The sequence below is a fragment of the Chrysemys picta genome, chromosome 18 (assembly GCF_011386835.1).
Source record: "Chrysemys picta bellii isolate R12L10 chromosome 18, ASM1138683v2, whole genome shotgun sequence".
NCBI classification, from domain to species: Eukaryota; Metazoa; Chordata; order Testudines; family Emydidae; genus Chrysemys; species Chrysemys picta.
This window is the reverse complement of record NC_088808.1, coordinates 16,188,302-16,203,786: the sequence shown is the minus strand read 5'-3', so window position 1 is coordinate 16,203,786 and position 15,485 is coordinate 16,188,302. Positions and strand designations below refer to the sequence as shown.

At 39.5% G+C, this 15,485-nt stretch overlaps 1 protein-coding gene across 3 annotated transcripts in view; it reads left to right on the top strand.

The window, feature by feature from the left end:
* MED27 (mediator complex subunit 27) overlaps positions 1-15,485 on the top strand; it is a 168,582-nt gene that overhangs the window by 140,340 nt on the left and 12,757 nt on the right. The window contains exons 5-6 of one of the 3 annotated variants that reach the window (XM_005293300.4): positions 45-152; positions 9,644-9,685. In XM_005293300.4, coding sequence (XP_005293357.1) covers positions 45-152; positions 9,644-9,685 — 150 coding nt within the window. Of the gene's footprint in view, positions 1-44; positions 153-9,643; positions 9,686-15,485 lie in introns of those variants that run through there. The other 2 variants (XR_010593639.1, XM_005293301.4) reach the window with 2 other exon arrangements.

Sequence of the window (15,485 nt, the reverse complement as noted above, 5' to 3'; positions counted from 1 at the left end):
GCTCTCTTTCAGCTTTGTTTTTGTCCTTGTCTTGTTATTGACAGGTTACCTTAGGAAAAGTGCTAAAAGTGATAGTGGTGATGCGGAGTCTCTTCATTGACCGGACAATAGTAAAAGGATATAATGAAAATGTCTACACTGAAGATGGCAAGGTAGGGTTTTCACATCTCTAGCAGGGCTATACTTCATACTTACCTGATAGCTGTTTTTTGAGAAACTCCAAAAAAGAAGTCTCATCAGAAGTATGTTTGCGAACAAGAAACCATCACAAGAGGCTGGGCTGATGTTTTGCAAAGCTTTCAGCTTTAAATTTAGCACACTTCACTCAGATTTTTCATACCCAAGCGTCTGATTTTTCTCTAAGCCCTGGTGCCCTTGCTTGAATTTCTAATTTATCACCTTAGACCACAGTTGCCTCATTAATAGTGTCTACTGAGGAAACATTTTTTCAGTGTACCAGCACATCAATAGCCCAGGGTTCACAATTCTTTTCTCTGAGAGCCACTGGGAAATCTTGGGCTAGTTTTATACTCGAGTTGATAAACTCTGCTATGAAAATCATTGGTAGCCCTCAATAAGTTGCTGGTTGGTAATAGTGCCTCTTGAACAGCAGCTATTAAAGAAAGTATAACCTGTATTTCCTTGAGTGATTTGCTTTATGAAAAATTCAACCTGCTTGAACCTCTACTTTCTTTTGACTGCACACACTCCATATGGCTCTCTGTATAGCCTCAAAGGATGTTAATGGGACCTGACAGCCTTCAGCTTAGTTTTATTTTCTCTTTTCAGAATGGAATAGGCTCTCTTGCTGAGACACCCACCACAACTCACCCTTGCCAGTAACAAGTACTGAGCACCTCTGTCATTCACGTTCTCTCGGGAGCTTTCTCCCCTTATTATGAATCCCATTAAAATACAAAGTTCTTTATAGCTAGATGAACATGTGGCACCCATAGGCCATGTTATAATGAGAGATTTTTTTCGTTCAAAAGAGGACCTGTGTTTTAGCGCACAGCAGCATGTTATGTATTGACCCTTGAGTTCAGTGGCTGAGTTTGAACCTCTCTTCCAGAGAAGAGGTTAAGAGCCATCTGTTAAAGGGAAGTACAACTCTATTTTCTCCCTTTTGGAGTGGGGAGAATAGAAATTGCTTGACAGCGCACTGGTTTTAAATCTGCATGCGTAGTAATGCAGGTTAGGTAAAACCTCACTTATCCATCAGATACACCATCGAGCAGGAGATATTTTGGATATTAGGGAATAAAAGGAGACTTTTAAAAACCATAAAACCTCTGGTCTTGCATGCAAGTAAAATGATAATCCTACTCCTCTTAAAAAGCATTGATAATTTGATGAGAGGAGTGTACCATTTCACCTTCACTTCCAGTCTTTGCCAACTCCTGCAGTGAGACTAGGGTGACCAGATGTCCCAATTTTAAAGGACAGTCCCGATTTTTGGGTCTTTTTCTTATATAGTCTCCTATTACCCCCCTCCTCCGTCCCGATTTTTCACACTTGCTGTCTGGTCACCCTAAGTGAGACTGTGTGAACTTGTGTCACTCACTTGTCAGCTCACTATTCCACTAGGCTAGTCTAGGACTTTACTAGTCCCAAACCCGAAGGCCCAAATTATTTGCAGGTATAAGCAGGCATAACTCCTTTGAGTTTGACCAAGTTGTGTCCAGTTAAACCAGCAGCAATTTTGACTTTAAAATGTTGAGTGAATAAATATGTAGCTTGCTAGTTTGCCCAACTGGAATGCATATTGACAAGCAGTGGGCTACCTGTTTTTCCCTAATTAAATATGTTGGTAATTGGAGAGGAAGAGTAGGGCTGAACTCATGCAGTAATGCTCTTTACTTACTGTGTCTGCTGGGAAGGCGTGATTATAGTAAATTCCATTTCCTTTTCCCTTGCGACAGACGCTGTGGGTAAAGCATTTTAGAGCAGTTTCCTACTGCAACTCCAGTTCTTCTACTCCCAGCCTGAACCAAAAAAGAAGAGACAGAGGGATAGAAGGAAATTGAGAGAATTGTGGAGAGATTTCAGACATCATCTTTTATAGAGAGAGAGATGGAGAGTCAGTACTTAAGATTGCAAAAGGAGTTAGGAAGAAATTTTCCTTATGAGCAGGGGTTATTTCATAGGTGTCCATTTCATGATGTCTTGCATGCTTCTTGGAAGCATCTGGTATTCATCACTCTGAGAGAGAAAATTCTTGACTAAATGGACCAATGGTTTCATCTACTGTGGCAATTCCTATGTTTCTGTCTTTATCATAAACCAAATAGGAAAGAGAAGTTAGAACAATAGTAGTAGTTACATTGTGCTTTATGTTTAAATTGCTGTACAAACATCATTCACTTAATTTCCCCAACATTCCAGTGGGGCAGATCCAGTAACCGTTTAAGGTGAAATATGCACAGGAAGTGGCTTGGAGGAAAGGATGGGGAGAGTTTGGACAGAAGAGGCAGCAGAAGTAAGAAGAGCCCCCTCACTGGAGAGCTCCAAGACGGAACTAGGAGGCCAAAACTGGAGGATTGAGTGCGAAGATAGGACCAGGAGATGATTTGAGGCTAGAGGGGAAGGGGGATCAGAAGAGAAACAGGAAGGCAAATGTAGGTGTGCCAGGGGCATGAATAAGTTTTATGTGGTTTTGATCTTTGAGAGGAACAATGTTACATTAAATGCTGGGGAGTTTGGTATGAGAATGGGGTAAATATTGATACTTGTAAGGATCAGAGTTTAGGATTTATAGATGCAGTGAGTTTGGTGGATTCTCCTGGACGCTGTTGAGCCACACAGGGTTGGCATAATTAGGAACAATTGGTAGTTGCAAAAAAAAAAAAATTGGGACTAGAATAGCCAGGTTATTCCAGGTCATTATGGAAGTACATTGGCAGAGCTGAGTGAGGAAGCTGCCAAATAGCTAGCTTCTACTCTATCCAAGTGCAGCAAATGCAATTAGTCAATCATTTTTATTCAGATGAGAAAAAAATAACACTGTATTCAAAATGAAGAGGAAAAAATAAATCTAGCAGATGGTCTTAACCTAACACGGGGAGAAATTGGACAATGTTTGTTTTGTGGGTGTCTTTAAGATTTTTGCATACTGGCAAAGAAATAAGAACCAGTCATTTTCTGAAAAAGTCTGGTTGTATTTGAATTATGAATAAGGCCCTACTTAACTTGCAATATTGCGGAAATTGTGGATTCTGCAATATTAAGCTTCCACCTAAACCTTGACAGCGGGAGTCTTGCCAAGTGTGGGGCTGACAACGGGAGTCCCCGCTCTCAGTCCCGGGCTGCCAACAGCAGAAAATCATGGAAAAATAATAATGGACTTTATTACCTCAAATAATAAGATTGTTGTTACTTTTCTGCAATTTTCCATGGCTTGTCCACAACTCAGCTGCAATTTTTTTTGACAATCTCGCTATTCAAGTAGGGCCCTAATTATGAAGCATTCAAAAGACCTATACGCCGCACACCTTTTTGTTGGATTTTTTGGAAAAAGAATAGGTGAGACCTGGCAGTTTTCCATACAGTAGATGCTGTATTCTGATGGCTGTGCAGTCTCCTCTGCTTTACTGCTGGCCCATTACATCCACTGCATAGTGATGCATTTTAATTAGTCTGTAGCTGTAGTGGTGTCATTGTGCCTCCCCTAATTTCAAACTTTGACATACTCATAGTGCACTGGAATCCAGTCATGGAAAGTAATTATTAGTAAGGCTAAGATTTTGTCATGGTTATTTTTAGTAAAAGTCACAGACAGGTCACGGGCAATAAAGAAAAATTCACGAAAGCTCATGACCCATCACCGACTTTTACTAAAAATAGCCATGATAAAATGGGAAGGGGCTGTACAGCTGCGGGGTGGCTGGGAGCTCAAGGGCCCCCACCACCCTGGGGGCTCAGAGCTCCAGGGTCCCCAAACCCCGCCGTGGTGCCTGGCAGAGAGCTGTGGGGGGTCCTCCTACCCCGCTGTGGCGGCTCAGAGCTTGGGGGCCTGGTGCCTCAGGCGGTGCGGGTACCTCACAGTTCCCTGCTGCTGCGGGAAGGCGGCAACGGGACCCTGCAGTTCCCAGCTGCCAGGGCTGAAGTCACGGAGGTCTTTGGAAGTCACGGATTCCGTGACTTCTGCGACCTCCGTGACAAAATCGTAGCCTTAATTATTAGTAATGCGATCCAGATTCCTGAAAAAATAAATCTATGCAGCTCATCCTTGAGGGCAGGCTTTCATGAACTGAGCCATTAGTATCCTAATTCTGCTAATAGAAATAAAATTGCATTAAGATTTGTTTAGAGAGACAGGGTGGGTGAGGTAATATCGTTTATTGGAACAACTTCTGTTGGTAAGAGAGACAAGCTTTTGAGCTACACAGAGCTCTTCTTCAGGTTTGTTTGGCATGCTGACAGGCTGCTTTTCTGTAAATACAGAGATGGGGAAGAACCATGACATGGCATATTTGGCGTGGGTATTTAACATTACTGCGCAGCCAAATTCCTAATTCTGCATTAGTTAGACTTACTTAAAGAAACATAAGTGTCTCAGTTGAATTATCATGTTAAGGAACTTGGGTTATGTTAATGCTATGGCTTCATTAATTACCCCATATCAATAAAAAAGGCAGCTTTTAGCCTCCTAGCGTAAGAGAGGAAAAGAAATAGTAGTATCAAAGGAAAGCTTCAAAGACAGCCAGAACTGTCTCTTGGGTAATTTCTGATCCCTGCATTCTTTCCACTTCAAAGCTGGATGTGTGTGTGTGTGTTTGGGTGAAAGGGGGGGGTTGAATCCGATTTCTCTAATAAGTGTTGGCACCAGCCGTGTTTGATATTAGATGCAGGGAACATTTTGATTTGTTATCGCCTTTGAAATTGTTCAGACGACCTTCAGAAAATGGTCTCTTGCTACTTATACTAGGGACGGGTGGGTAGAGTGGGGCACTGGGAAAAAAAAAAAGCCCCAGTTTAATTCAGATGCAGAGGATGCACCGAAATTGTGCTTTCAGCAGTTTTTTAGATACAAATGTGTATCTTGATTGAAAGTGAAAAGTTGAAGAATAATAGATCTGTAACAATACATTCTTTAGTACGCCTGCCTTATCCCTCTGTTTTCATGGAGAAAAGTAGACAGTCATTTAAGATGCCTGCATGCGTTTTGGGTTTTTTTTAAAACTTGGATAACATCAGGTATATAAGACATTAATTACTTTTGCTGCTTTTGAGTATTCATGCCAAATAATGAACATGCTGCATTTGGATGAATTCAACAGGTACAGAATCTAAAATAGAAATTTTTAAAAATTTTGAATTAAACTGCAGAGGATCATATATTTGGCTTGGAGAATGATCATCACTGGAGATTAAAACTGAGTAACTAATATGCTTTCCAATTATAACACAAGATTTGCAATCAACCAACCAACCAACATTCAGTTAGATGAAAATAGCTAGAAAACAAACTCTAAATTAATTTTCTGTGTGTCTTAAATTGTAGAGTTAGCTTTACAAGCATGCGTATTTGTTACTAAAATGTAAGACTGCCTTTCCCTATTCCTGTGTTGCCTCTCTCCAGTTATACAAAAGGGAGTTGCTAAGGTCATCTTTCTCCCACACATTCCCCACTCCCCTACCACCACCAAATCAAGTTAGTTTCACATCCTAACCTTGAACGTCCTTTATGACTCTCTCTCTCTAGTTCTTCTTTCTTGTATGTCATCATGTCACCCACTGCTCTGTCAGTAATGCTAGACTTGACTGCCTAGTTGTCCAGTTCTCCTGCAACTGACTCCATGCCAACTCTCAAGCATGAAACACACTTCTTGAGCTGATCCATAAGGTCACTCTACCTTCTCCTCCCTCTAAATACCTCCACAAGACCCACTTCTGCTGTGACATCTACAAGAAGTAGGCCAGTTAACCATGTCTAGGTCTGGGGCCAAAAAATCCAAACAATACTCTTGAATGATTGGGAACTATTAACTTAGATACATTGCTAACCTCTGTAACCATGTGAACTTATTAGTATTGCCTTCAACTTCTCTTCCTTTCCCCATTTCAATCCCCTTCTCTTTTGTCACACTTGGGGTATGTCTACACTGCAATCACAGGGTGTGATTACAGCTCATGTGGATATAGCTGATCTACCTTTAATCTAGCTGACTCAGGTACCAGCTTAGTGAAGCTGTGGCAGTGTGCAATTCAGCGAGGGCTGGACAAGGCTGCCAGGAACCCTGGTTAAATTACTCAGGCAGCTAGCACACACTTAAGCGCACTCTCCTATAGCATCAGTACCTGAGCTACTTACATTAAAACGAGCTCAGATAGATGCACACAAACTGCAATCTCATTTCACGATTGGGTAGATCAGGGTTTCTCAGGACAAATTTTTTATGTGGCCTCAGAGTGTGGCCAGCAACTCTTGCTGGTGGCCACTCTCTCTCTCACTTTTTCCTAAAATACTTGATTAGCTTTAGGAAAACCAAATAAATATACACATATACACATCCAAATCGTTGTAATTTATTTATTGCTGGCAAGTAAGTCTGTTGTGAAAAGCGATATTAACAAACATCCAAGTATCACTTTTCACAGCAGACTTAATCAGCCCTGGCAAGCCTGGGGACAAATTAAGCCCTGGATGGAGGGTTGGGGGAGGCAGTGGGGGCCAAGGGAGATGGGGGTGGGTGGCTGGAGGAGGCAGTGAGGGTGCTGGAGCCTGACGCCCCGTGGCCAGAAGACGGGGGCCAGGGATGAAGCCTGAAGCCATGTGGCCAGAGCCTGGGGCCTGCCACTGCGCAGCCAGAGCCCAGGGCTGGAGCGAAGTATCTCTGCAGCACAATTCTTCAGTAAGTGTGATTTCCATGATAAGATTTGCAGATGAGAAATTGTGACTATAAGAGGCCCTTTAGTAATAGGAAATAAGCTGGAGGTCAGGAAAGGAGGGAGGAAGTTGCCATCTTTGCTATCTCCACTGAGACAGTATATTCTGAAGGCTGTGTTAAAATTGCACTAGCATATCAGTTGTGCTTGTGTAAATGTGTGAATCAGTCCCTTGTTTGAGAAGTGCAACCTTAACTCCTATTTGTTTGGTGTTTTTAGCTCCTATATTCTTGAAAAGTAAAATATATTGAAATCACAGATAGGTTTGGTACCCACAACCTTAAATCTAGCTTAACAAAAAACAAAACAAAAAACCTACCTGTTTGGAATTCTAAGTACAGTATACTGCGGGTATTTTATCTGGTTCCTTTAGACCAGTGCTCTAGCTTAATTCAGCTAAATGTGTTCTGTATCAATTGTTGCTGAATCACTTACTCGTGGACACAGGACCAGCAAAAGATTAGAAGAAATGCCCTTGTTATAGAGACAGGCTGAAGCTGATAAATATTCACATAGATCAGCACAATCTCCTACAAATGAATTTAGGAGATCTTGCTGGCTCTAAGGTTGCACATTGGTTCAACAGGACTCATTTATAAGATTTCATAGTACAGCTTTAATAAAATGAAACTTAAACACCGTATGCCTTATTCATTGCAAAACAAGGACTATTTTATTTCATTAGATCCCTTCTTAGATATGTGTGAAGGTTGGGGCAGAAGTGTCTAATAGCCAACACAGTACAAAGTCAGGACTCCTGGAAAGCTGTTGCAGCTCTGTGAACTTGAGCAAGTCACTTAACCTCTTTGTGCTTCAGTTTCCCCACTTGTAAAATGGGAATAATATATACCCACGTCATAGGAGAATTCTAGAAGATAACACGTTTGTTTGTTTGTTTAAGGCTGGAAGGGACCATTATGACTGTCTCATCTTAAGCATGATGCAGGCCATAGACCATCACCCTTTAATTCCCATATCAAACTTTTGTTTGAGCTTAAGCATAACTTGCAAGCCCTGCTTACATGAGTAGTCTTTAAATACATGGTCAGAATATTAAAGACACCGAGTCACTCAGATACTACAGTAATTGGCTCATATAATACCTTAGATAGTCATGTGCCTACTGCAAGTAAAGCACTTTGAGGGATCTACTGATTAATGGTAACATAGAAATGCAAAATAATCTTATAGAACAGATATATATTTTTTTAAAGTGTGGACCTTGTATAAAATCCTTCTGGTTCAAATGGTGTATAAACCACCCTTGACTACTGAAAACCTCTAGGCATTTTAACAGTGTGCACATGTGAAATGGGTTTTGTTGTGCTGAGAATCTACAATGGTCTGTCTCGTGTGTGTGTGTGTGTGTGTGTGTGTGTGTGTCATAATCAAATCTCTCTCCTTTTATTCCTCTTATTGTAAAATTAGCTCAGAAATACTGGGTCATGAAACTGAGATAATAGAAAACATTATTTATGTGGAAAATACCACTTCCCATTTTAGGAAACGGCATTATGAATATCTCAGCTGTCAGATTGAACACATAGTGGTTAAAACCAAGTTAGAACAGCATTGTTAGTAGACACCACTTTAAAAGTCCTGCACTACTTTTTCTTGTTGTATCCCACAGGCTCCTGCAGCCCTTATGTGTAGATGTGTATATAACTAAAGCCACACAACTGTTATTGAAGTCAGAGGCAGTATAATATTTCAAAGGAAACTGCTTCTAATATTTATTAGGTGGCCTAGCACCAAAGCACTCGAGGTTCAATACTACCATATTAAAACTAAAATAAAATATACCATAACTCATTTCATTAATTGTGTCTGTATGTGAAATGTCTGTAGTTGAATACTAGGGTAACAGTGGAATTTCACAGATGACAAGTTTTCTTGTGTTAAATCCTTAGTGCCAGGGTTTCAAATATATCTTCAGCATGACCCACACAAAACTTGACTTCCTTTATTAATATCAGCTGATATCCTCTTCACTTCAATTAATAATGATAAATGTGTCAATTTTATGTGCCAGCCCATCTAGTTTTAGTAATGGGAAATCCCCAACAACTGGCTGAAGACTGTACATCTTATTAATTTTTTTGGCCAGAGTCTAGCTTGCATTCCATCCCTTTTGGATCACTTGGACATAGGGGCATGACAGCTGTGACCAGAATTGCTCCACTTCAGTGGCACAAAAGGGATAGGATGCAAAGTAAAATTTGGCCTTGTGTCTAACCAGGTGTCAAATTCTAAAACTGTTTTTGGGATTTCCCATTACAAAATATAGATGCCCCTGGCGCTTTTTAAATATAAATAAGAGCTCTATACACACACACACACAAATATTGGAAGTCTTTACTGGCCCTCCATCTAGCCATTATCAGTTGGTAATTTCCTTTAGGCAATTTAAGTGGGTCTTGGCAGATTAAAAAGAGGGCAGCAGAGTGGCTTTATAGTCTAGTTTTGTGGAGCAATTAACTCAGTAGCATAAAGTCATTTTAACCTAGTAAAGTCCAGTGAGTGAATGCAAGAGAAAAATCCTAAAACATTCTGTTGAGGTTGAGCAATCCCCATCAGCCAGCACACTGGAAACCAAGGTAATGTTAAGAAACAAATATGCTCCTCTGTCTCTTCGTTTAGACTGCTTATTTCTGGTAATGAGGATTATAGATTTTTCATGACAAATGTTAGTCTAATAAAGTGTTCTTATGAATCCATATGTGGTAATATATAACTTTTTTTTTTCTGACTACAGGTTGACATATGGTCAAAATCCAACTATCAGGTTTTTCAGAAGGTAAGTCCCACAACATTTACTTTCTACCCAATGCCTATAAAAGAAATGTGGATTCTGTGTCTTGCAGAACTTCTTGTTTTTGAATAGACAAACACTTTGCAAAAGCAATTAGGTTTTGTGTTATTTGTCAGCCATCTTTAATGTGATTATAAAACTTCCATCACGGCTTGCAAAGAACAAAATATAATCTCCAATGACTGAAGATAGTAAGTAGGACAAAAATAGGATATGCTTTTTTGTTTTTCAGAGATTACTTTACACTTATATCCTGGCATATCTCTGACCCTAGCCAAGGCAATCGGGGACCAAACTATGGGACTTTCTCCTCTCTAGCCTGAGAAATCATTTTCACTTATTCACTTTTGAGCTTTAGTTTGATTAATTCTTTCTAAGTAGTTTAAGTCTAAAAATCTATTCTTTTACTTTTCTCAGTTTAAAGGAAAAAGTGCACCCTCTATAGGGAGGCAAGTCAACAGCACCTTTTCCAAACTGCTCTGAAAGAAATTCCACACATTCCTCTTGAGGTTTAATTTTAATAAGTCAGTCAGACTTGGGCACTTCTAAAAATTTTACCTTAAAGCTAACTATTGGACCTGCTTGTCCTCTCATGCTCCTGTAAACTAAAGTAATTCCACTGAAATCAGGGGCATTCCACGAATGTGAGAATGGTATGAGACAAAAATAAGCCCAGTAAGTATAAACCTGCCAAGAGTTTAAAGACACTTTTAGACATTGTGCTTTTTTTCCCAAGGCAAGTGAAATAAAATTTCTCTATGAAAACCTTTGGCCAAAATGTTGCAAGTTCAAACTGAACTGGCTTTAAATTCCAATTTCATTACATTTAAACCACAGTTCAAGGAATTTAAGGCTCACGCTACTTTATTCCTTTCATCTACTTCTGTAGTTTATGTAACAACTATGGGTCAGGGACTCTAAAAGGCATAAAAGCAGGGGTCAAAACTAAAGATATAACACCTGTATTTGGGCATAAATGTTTCCAAGAATCCAAACTTAAATCCCAGGATTTCATGTGCAGTCAAAAGAAAAACAGTTTTGACCTATGATATTAACCTGCGAAGGATCAGAGCTTTTGGGGAGGTATGTAGCAGTCCCTCCCTGCCTAGTATTAAGGCAGAAAGAATGCCACTGTAGTTCTTTCTTGACTCTAGAGACAGGTAAAGAATTCTTTAACCTGTTAATTCTTCTCTGTCCACAAAACTGTTTTCTTTCCTATGTCAGGTAGAGAAGAATGCAGTGGAAAGTAATTTAGTGCAGAATTAATCTTAATAAACCTTTATCAATGATGCTTTGAAGTAATTATTGCAATGGAACAGGTTTAGGTTTTTGTAATTAAGTATGTCTTCTGAAATTCTCCATATGTGTTTTACATTATGATCTCATGAGAGAGAGGCTGCATCTTCCTATATGTTTGTACAGTGCCTACCACATGTTGGGCATAAATGTATTGCAAATCATCATAATAGGCATTCCTTAGATGTTTTAGTTTAGAATATATTTTTAAAAGGCACCAACCAACATACTTAGTAATAGTTCTCACCTTAGTGCAATCAGTTTGACAAGTGGGTAGAAGTATCAGCTATCCATTCTAAACTATAAATATAACACTGCTCTACAGCCAAAATGCTTCTGAAATAAATGTAGTCAAACTTTACTAATTCTGGGTCACTGAGAATGAAAATGATGCTTAAAATTGTTGATTGGCTCTAGTTTTCAAGATATGCTATTGGGTCAGTATATATGACCCTTGACTTGGGAATGGCGGAGGATAAGTGAGTTATAAAGGGAAGGGATCTCAATTTAAACCAGAAATGACTAAAATACATCTTTGACTGGATCTATGAATAAATCTATGACGGGGTTTGGACAGTACTTGCTTTTTAGGCAAAACAATGAATGATGCAAACTGAAGCTGGTATTGCGTCATACATGATATGAATTGCATCATGTTATTCCTAGAAGTCATGGATGATGCAATCATAATGAAGCTTACATCACTCTGCTGAACAAATTGCCCTGTATCAGCTCTAGAAATCATACAGTGTCGTGCTCTCTTATTTGTCAGTGTTTGATTTTGCAAAGGGACACATTTCTGTTTAGCCAAGTGAGCAGAGATGCCTCGTACTTGTGTGAACAGTGCAGATAACTTCTACTATGTTTGTGGTGAAGTGACTTTTGCATCACAAAAGCGCAGTATAACCACTATGGTTAAGAAAGCCTATCACCTTTATTTTGGCTGCAAAATTGGAGATCAGGACAAGAGGTGGGCCCCACACATATGCTGCAACACTTGTGCAACAAATCTTCACCAGTGGTTGAACAGGAAAAGGAAATCTATGCCTTTTGCAGTGCCAATGATTTGGAGAGAGCCAACAGATCATACCAGCCATTGTTACTTCTGCACGGTGCCTCCAGTTGGGAATACAAGAGACAAGCCAAGAAGCGCCAAGTAGACACTGAATAGGACTAAACTATGTACATAATAGTTTTTTGCCTTTTGTTTCATAATACATATTATTTATATAACCCTTTTGCTGATTTTTAAAGTGTAACATAAACAGGACAGGTGAAATATTATCATGTAAAGCAACCATAAACACATGAAAAGACCTAGGTTTACAATTTATGATTAAAACTCTACTATCTACACAATATACATAGACATAAAATGTAAAAACTTAAATATCTTAGAAACAGTAGCCAATCAGTTGTTTTAATTGTCATATTTGAATTCAGCACATCAAAATACATCATAAATAGCACATTTTATCTCTGAAGCAGACGACTTCTCAAAAATTGTAGACCAGTGTAATTGGTAAAAAGATGAGGAATTCTTTTACAGTGTATGCCACCAGTGGCTGCATAATAGTTAGTAAAGCAAGTTGGTCTCAGTACAGTTCCTACTTGTCAAGAATCCACATAATAGCCACCATCACACTGGATGCTAGTTGGCCCTATAATTTTACCTAACTTCTAACTAAGATATTTATAGGGCAATAATCAGAGTAGTATCTAGGTGCAAAATGACCATAAAAAATAAGTTTGGCAGTCTCAGTTCAATCCAGAAGTTTAAGCATGTACTAGGTGGTGGCCCGTCAGGTCAGAAGTGAGATAGTTTGGTGAGAAAGTATGGGAGAAGCCTGTACTTCCTTTGCCCACAAACCCCTCTCCAGTGGGTAATAGGGAGTCTTTGTTCTCTAGCACTGTCATTGCAGCACATTTAACTCACTAAATTTTCTTTTAAAATATTAAGTTAATTAAATTCAATAAAATATGTAGAGTGCTAGTTTGAATACATATCAGTAGTGAAAAGAAACTTTAACCATCTCCTATCTATCTAGTGGCTGTATAGGAAATAAGTTATTGGTCTCTCTGCCCAGCTCTCAAAGCACAAGTGCACATCATATACACAAACCCACCAAAATTGACACATAAATCCACACCTTTAATACTGCGTGCAGTTCTGGTCTCCCCATCTCAAAAAAGATAAGATATATTAGAATTGGAAAGGGTACAGAGAAGGGCAACAAAAATGATTAAGGGTATGGAACAGTTTCCCTATGAGGAGAGCTTAAATACTGGGATTTTTCAGCTTGGAAAAGAGACAACTAAGGAGGGATATGTTAGAGGTCTATAAAATCATGAATGGTGTGGAGAAAGTGAATAAGGAAGTGTTATTTACTGCTTCACATAACACAAGAATCATGGGTCACCCAATTAAATTAATAGGAAGCAGGTTTAAAACGTACAAAAGGAAGTGCTTCTTCACACAACACACAGTTAACCTGTGGAACTTCTTGTAAGGCCAAAAATATAACTGGATTCAAGAAAGAATTAGATAAGTTCCTGGAGGACAGATGCATCAATGGCTATTAGCCAAGATGGTCAGGGATGCAACCCCATGTTCTGGATGTCCCTAGTCTCTGACTGCCAGAAGCTGGGAGTGGATAAGAGGGGATAGATCACTCACTGATTGCTTGTTCTGCTCATTCCCCCGAGGCATCTGGCATTGGCCACTATTGGAAGAGAGGATACTCAGCTAGATGGACCATTGGTCTGATGCAGTATGGCTGTCCTTATGTTCATTTTTCATTGCAAATAATCTACAAGTTTTCATTCATAATTGAAATAGAATTAAATTATCTGAACATTAAATTACTATTTATCATTCCTATCCAGGAAAACTAATCAAATAATATAAAACGGATTAGTTTAAAATAAGAAGCACATGGTTGCTGGAGGGAGGAAGTGTTGTCTAATGGCTTGAGCAAGGGTCTGTTACGCAAGGGTTTTTGAGTTCTGTTCCAAGCTTTGTCACTAACTCACTGCGCTACCTTGAGTAATCACTTAACCTCTCTGTGGATCAGTTGCCCTATGTTTAAAATAGGGATTATACTTTCCTACCTCACAGAAGCTCTGAATCTTGGTTGTGTTGCTTTGAGTTCCTTGGATGAAAAGCATTATAGAAATGCAAGATATTATTTGTTCCTGAGAAGCAGTAGCAGAGCCTATAACTGTGCACTAGTAGGGAAATAAGTTAAAACTAGGACCTATGAAAAATATAGTCAACATTTGTAAACAGCTGGTGGGAAGTGCTGTGATTCTGCATATTCAGCTCTTATTGTGATTTTGCTTTTTTATTCTCCGATGGGAGAATAACTTCATCAGATTCTTTTTAATACACCTCTACCTCGATATAACGCTGTCTTCGGGATCCAAAAAATCTTACCGCATTATAGGTGAAACTGCGTTATATCAAACTTGCTTTGATCCTCCGGAGTGCACAGCCCCGCCCCCCTAGAGCACTGCTTTACCGCGTTATATCAGAGTTCGTGTTATATCGGGTCGCATTATATCGGGGTAGAGGTGTACATTGAAATAATGATATAGCAGCATGAGCTAAAGGGTATCAGATAAAGTAGTGTTGGAGAAACGATTTTACTGTGGCACTCCTAAGTCTCCAGAATAAATGTTTTTCCACCATTTTTTGAATTTCTATCTACCTGTCTACCCATGTCACAACATATCTGTATGTCTATGAAATCTTTCTCTCTGTGCAATCAGTGTTGACCCTTTGTGGAAATAGCTCTGTTTTCACCTTCTCAGAAGAGCAACAATGACTTCCACCAAGGAGGCTAGGAAGCCCTTTCACTGTGTCTGTTTCCTTTAACACTGCAGAATCCATCATTCCTTTGAAGGGCAGGGACATTTATTTTTAAAAAGCTGGACGTAGTTCCCAAACTCTCTTCAATGACAATATAACAACATCTGGAGCGCACAAGATATCTGCTCATGGAAGCTGCAAACCCTGTCAAATTCTCACAGGACTGCAGCATGACTTTCTAGGTTAAGGACCAAAGACCTGTGATCCTTTATCCAACCCTGTCAAATGAAGCTAAATTTGTCCTGACTTTTGTTTGCAACCGTTGGCTGTGTCAGCAAGCCTTTTCTCTCCTCCTTATTAGACAGGATACCCATGTGTGTATAATACCAAGGGGGAGAACTCCCAGTGGGCCCATTACTGCTAAAATGTACAGTCATTTACTAAGGTTCCCTGGAGACTTCTTGAACTTCATCCTGGGGTGAATAAGCTTTCATAGCCACCGAATCTACCAGCAGGGTTAGTCTCAGAGAATGGAACTTAAAAATAAGGGGGGAATATTTGAAAGGGCAAAACCACAAACAATAAAGAAAAGGTTTGTGTTTCCATATTTTTCTGACATTTAAACTCGGCAGGTGCGGTGACTGTTTTGATATTTAACCTCCCTATTTTAACACCTCA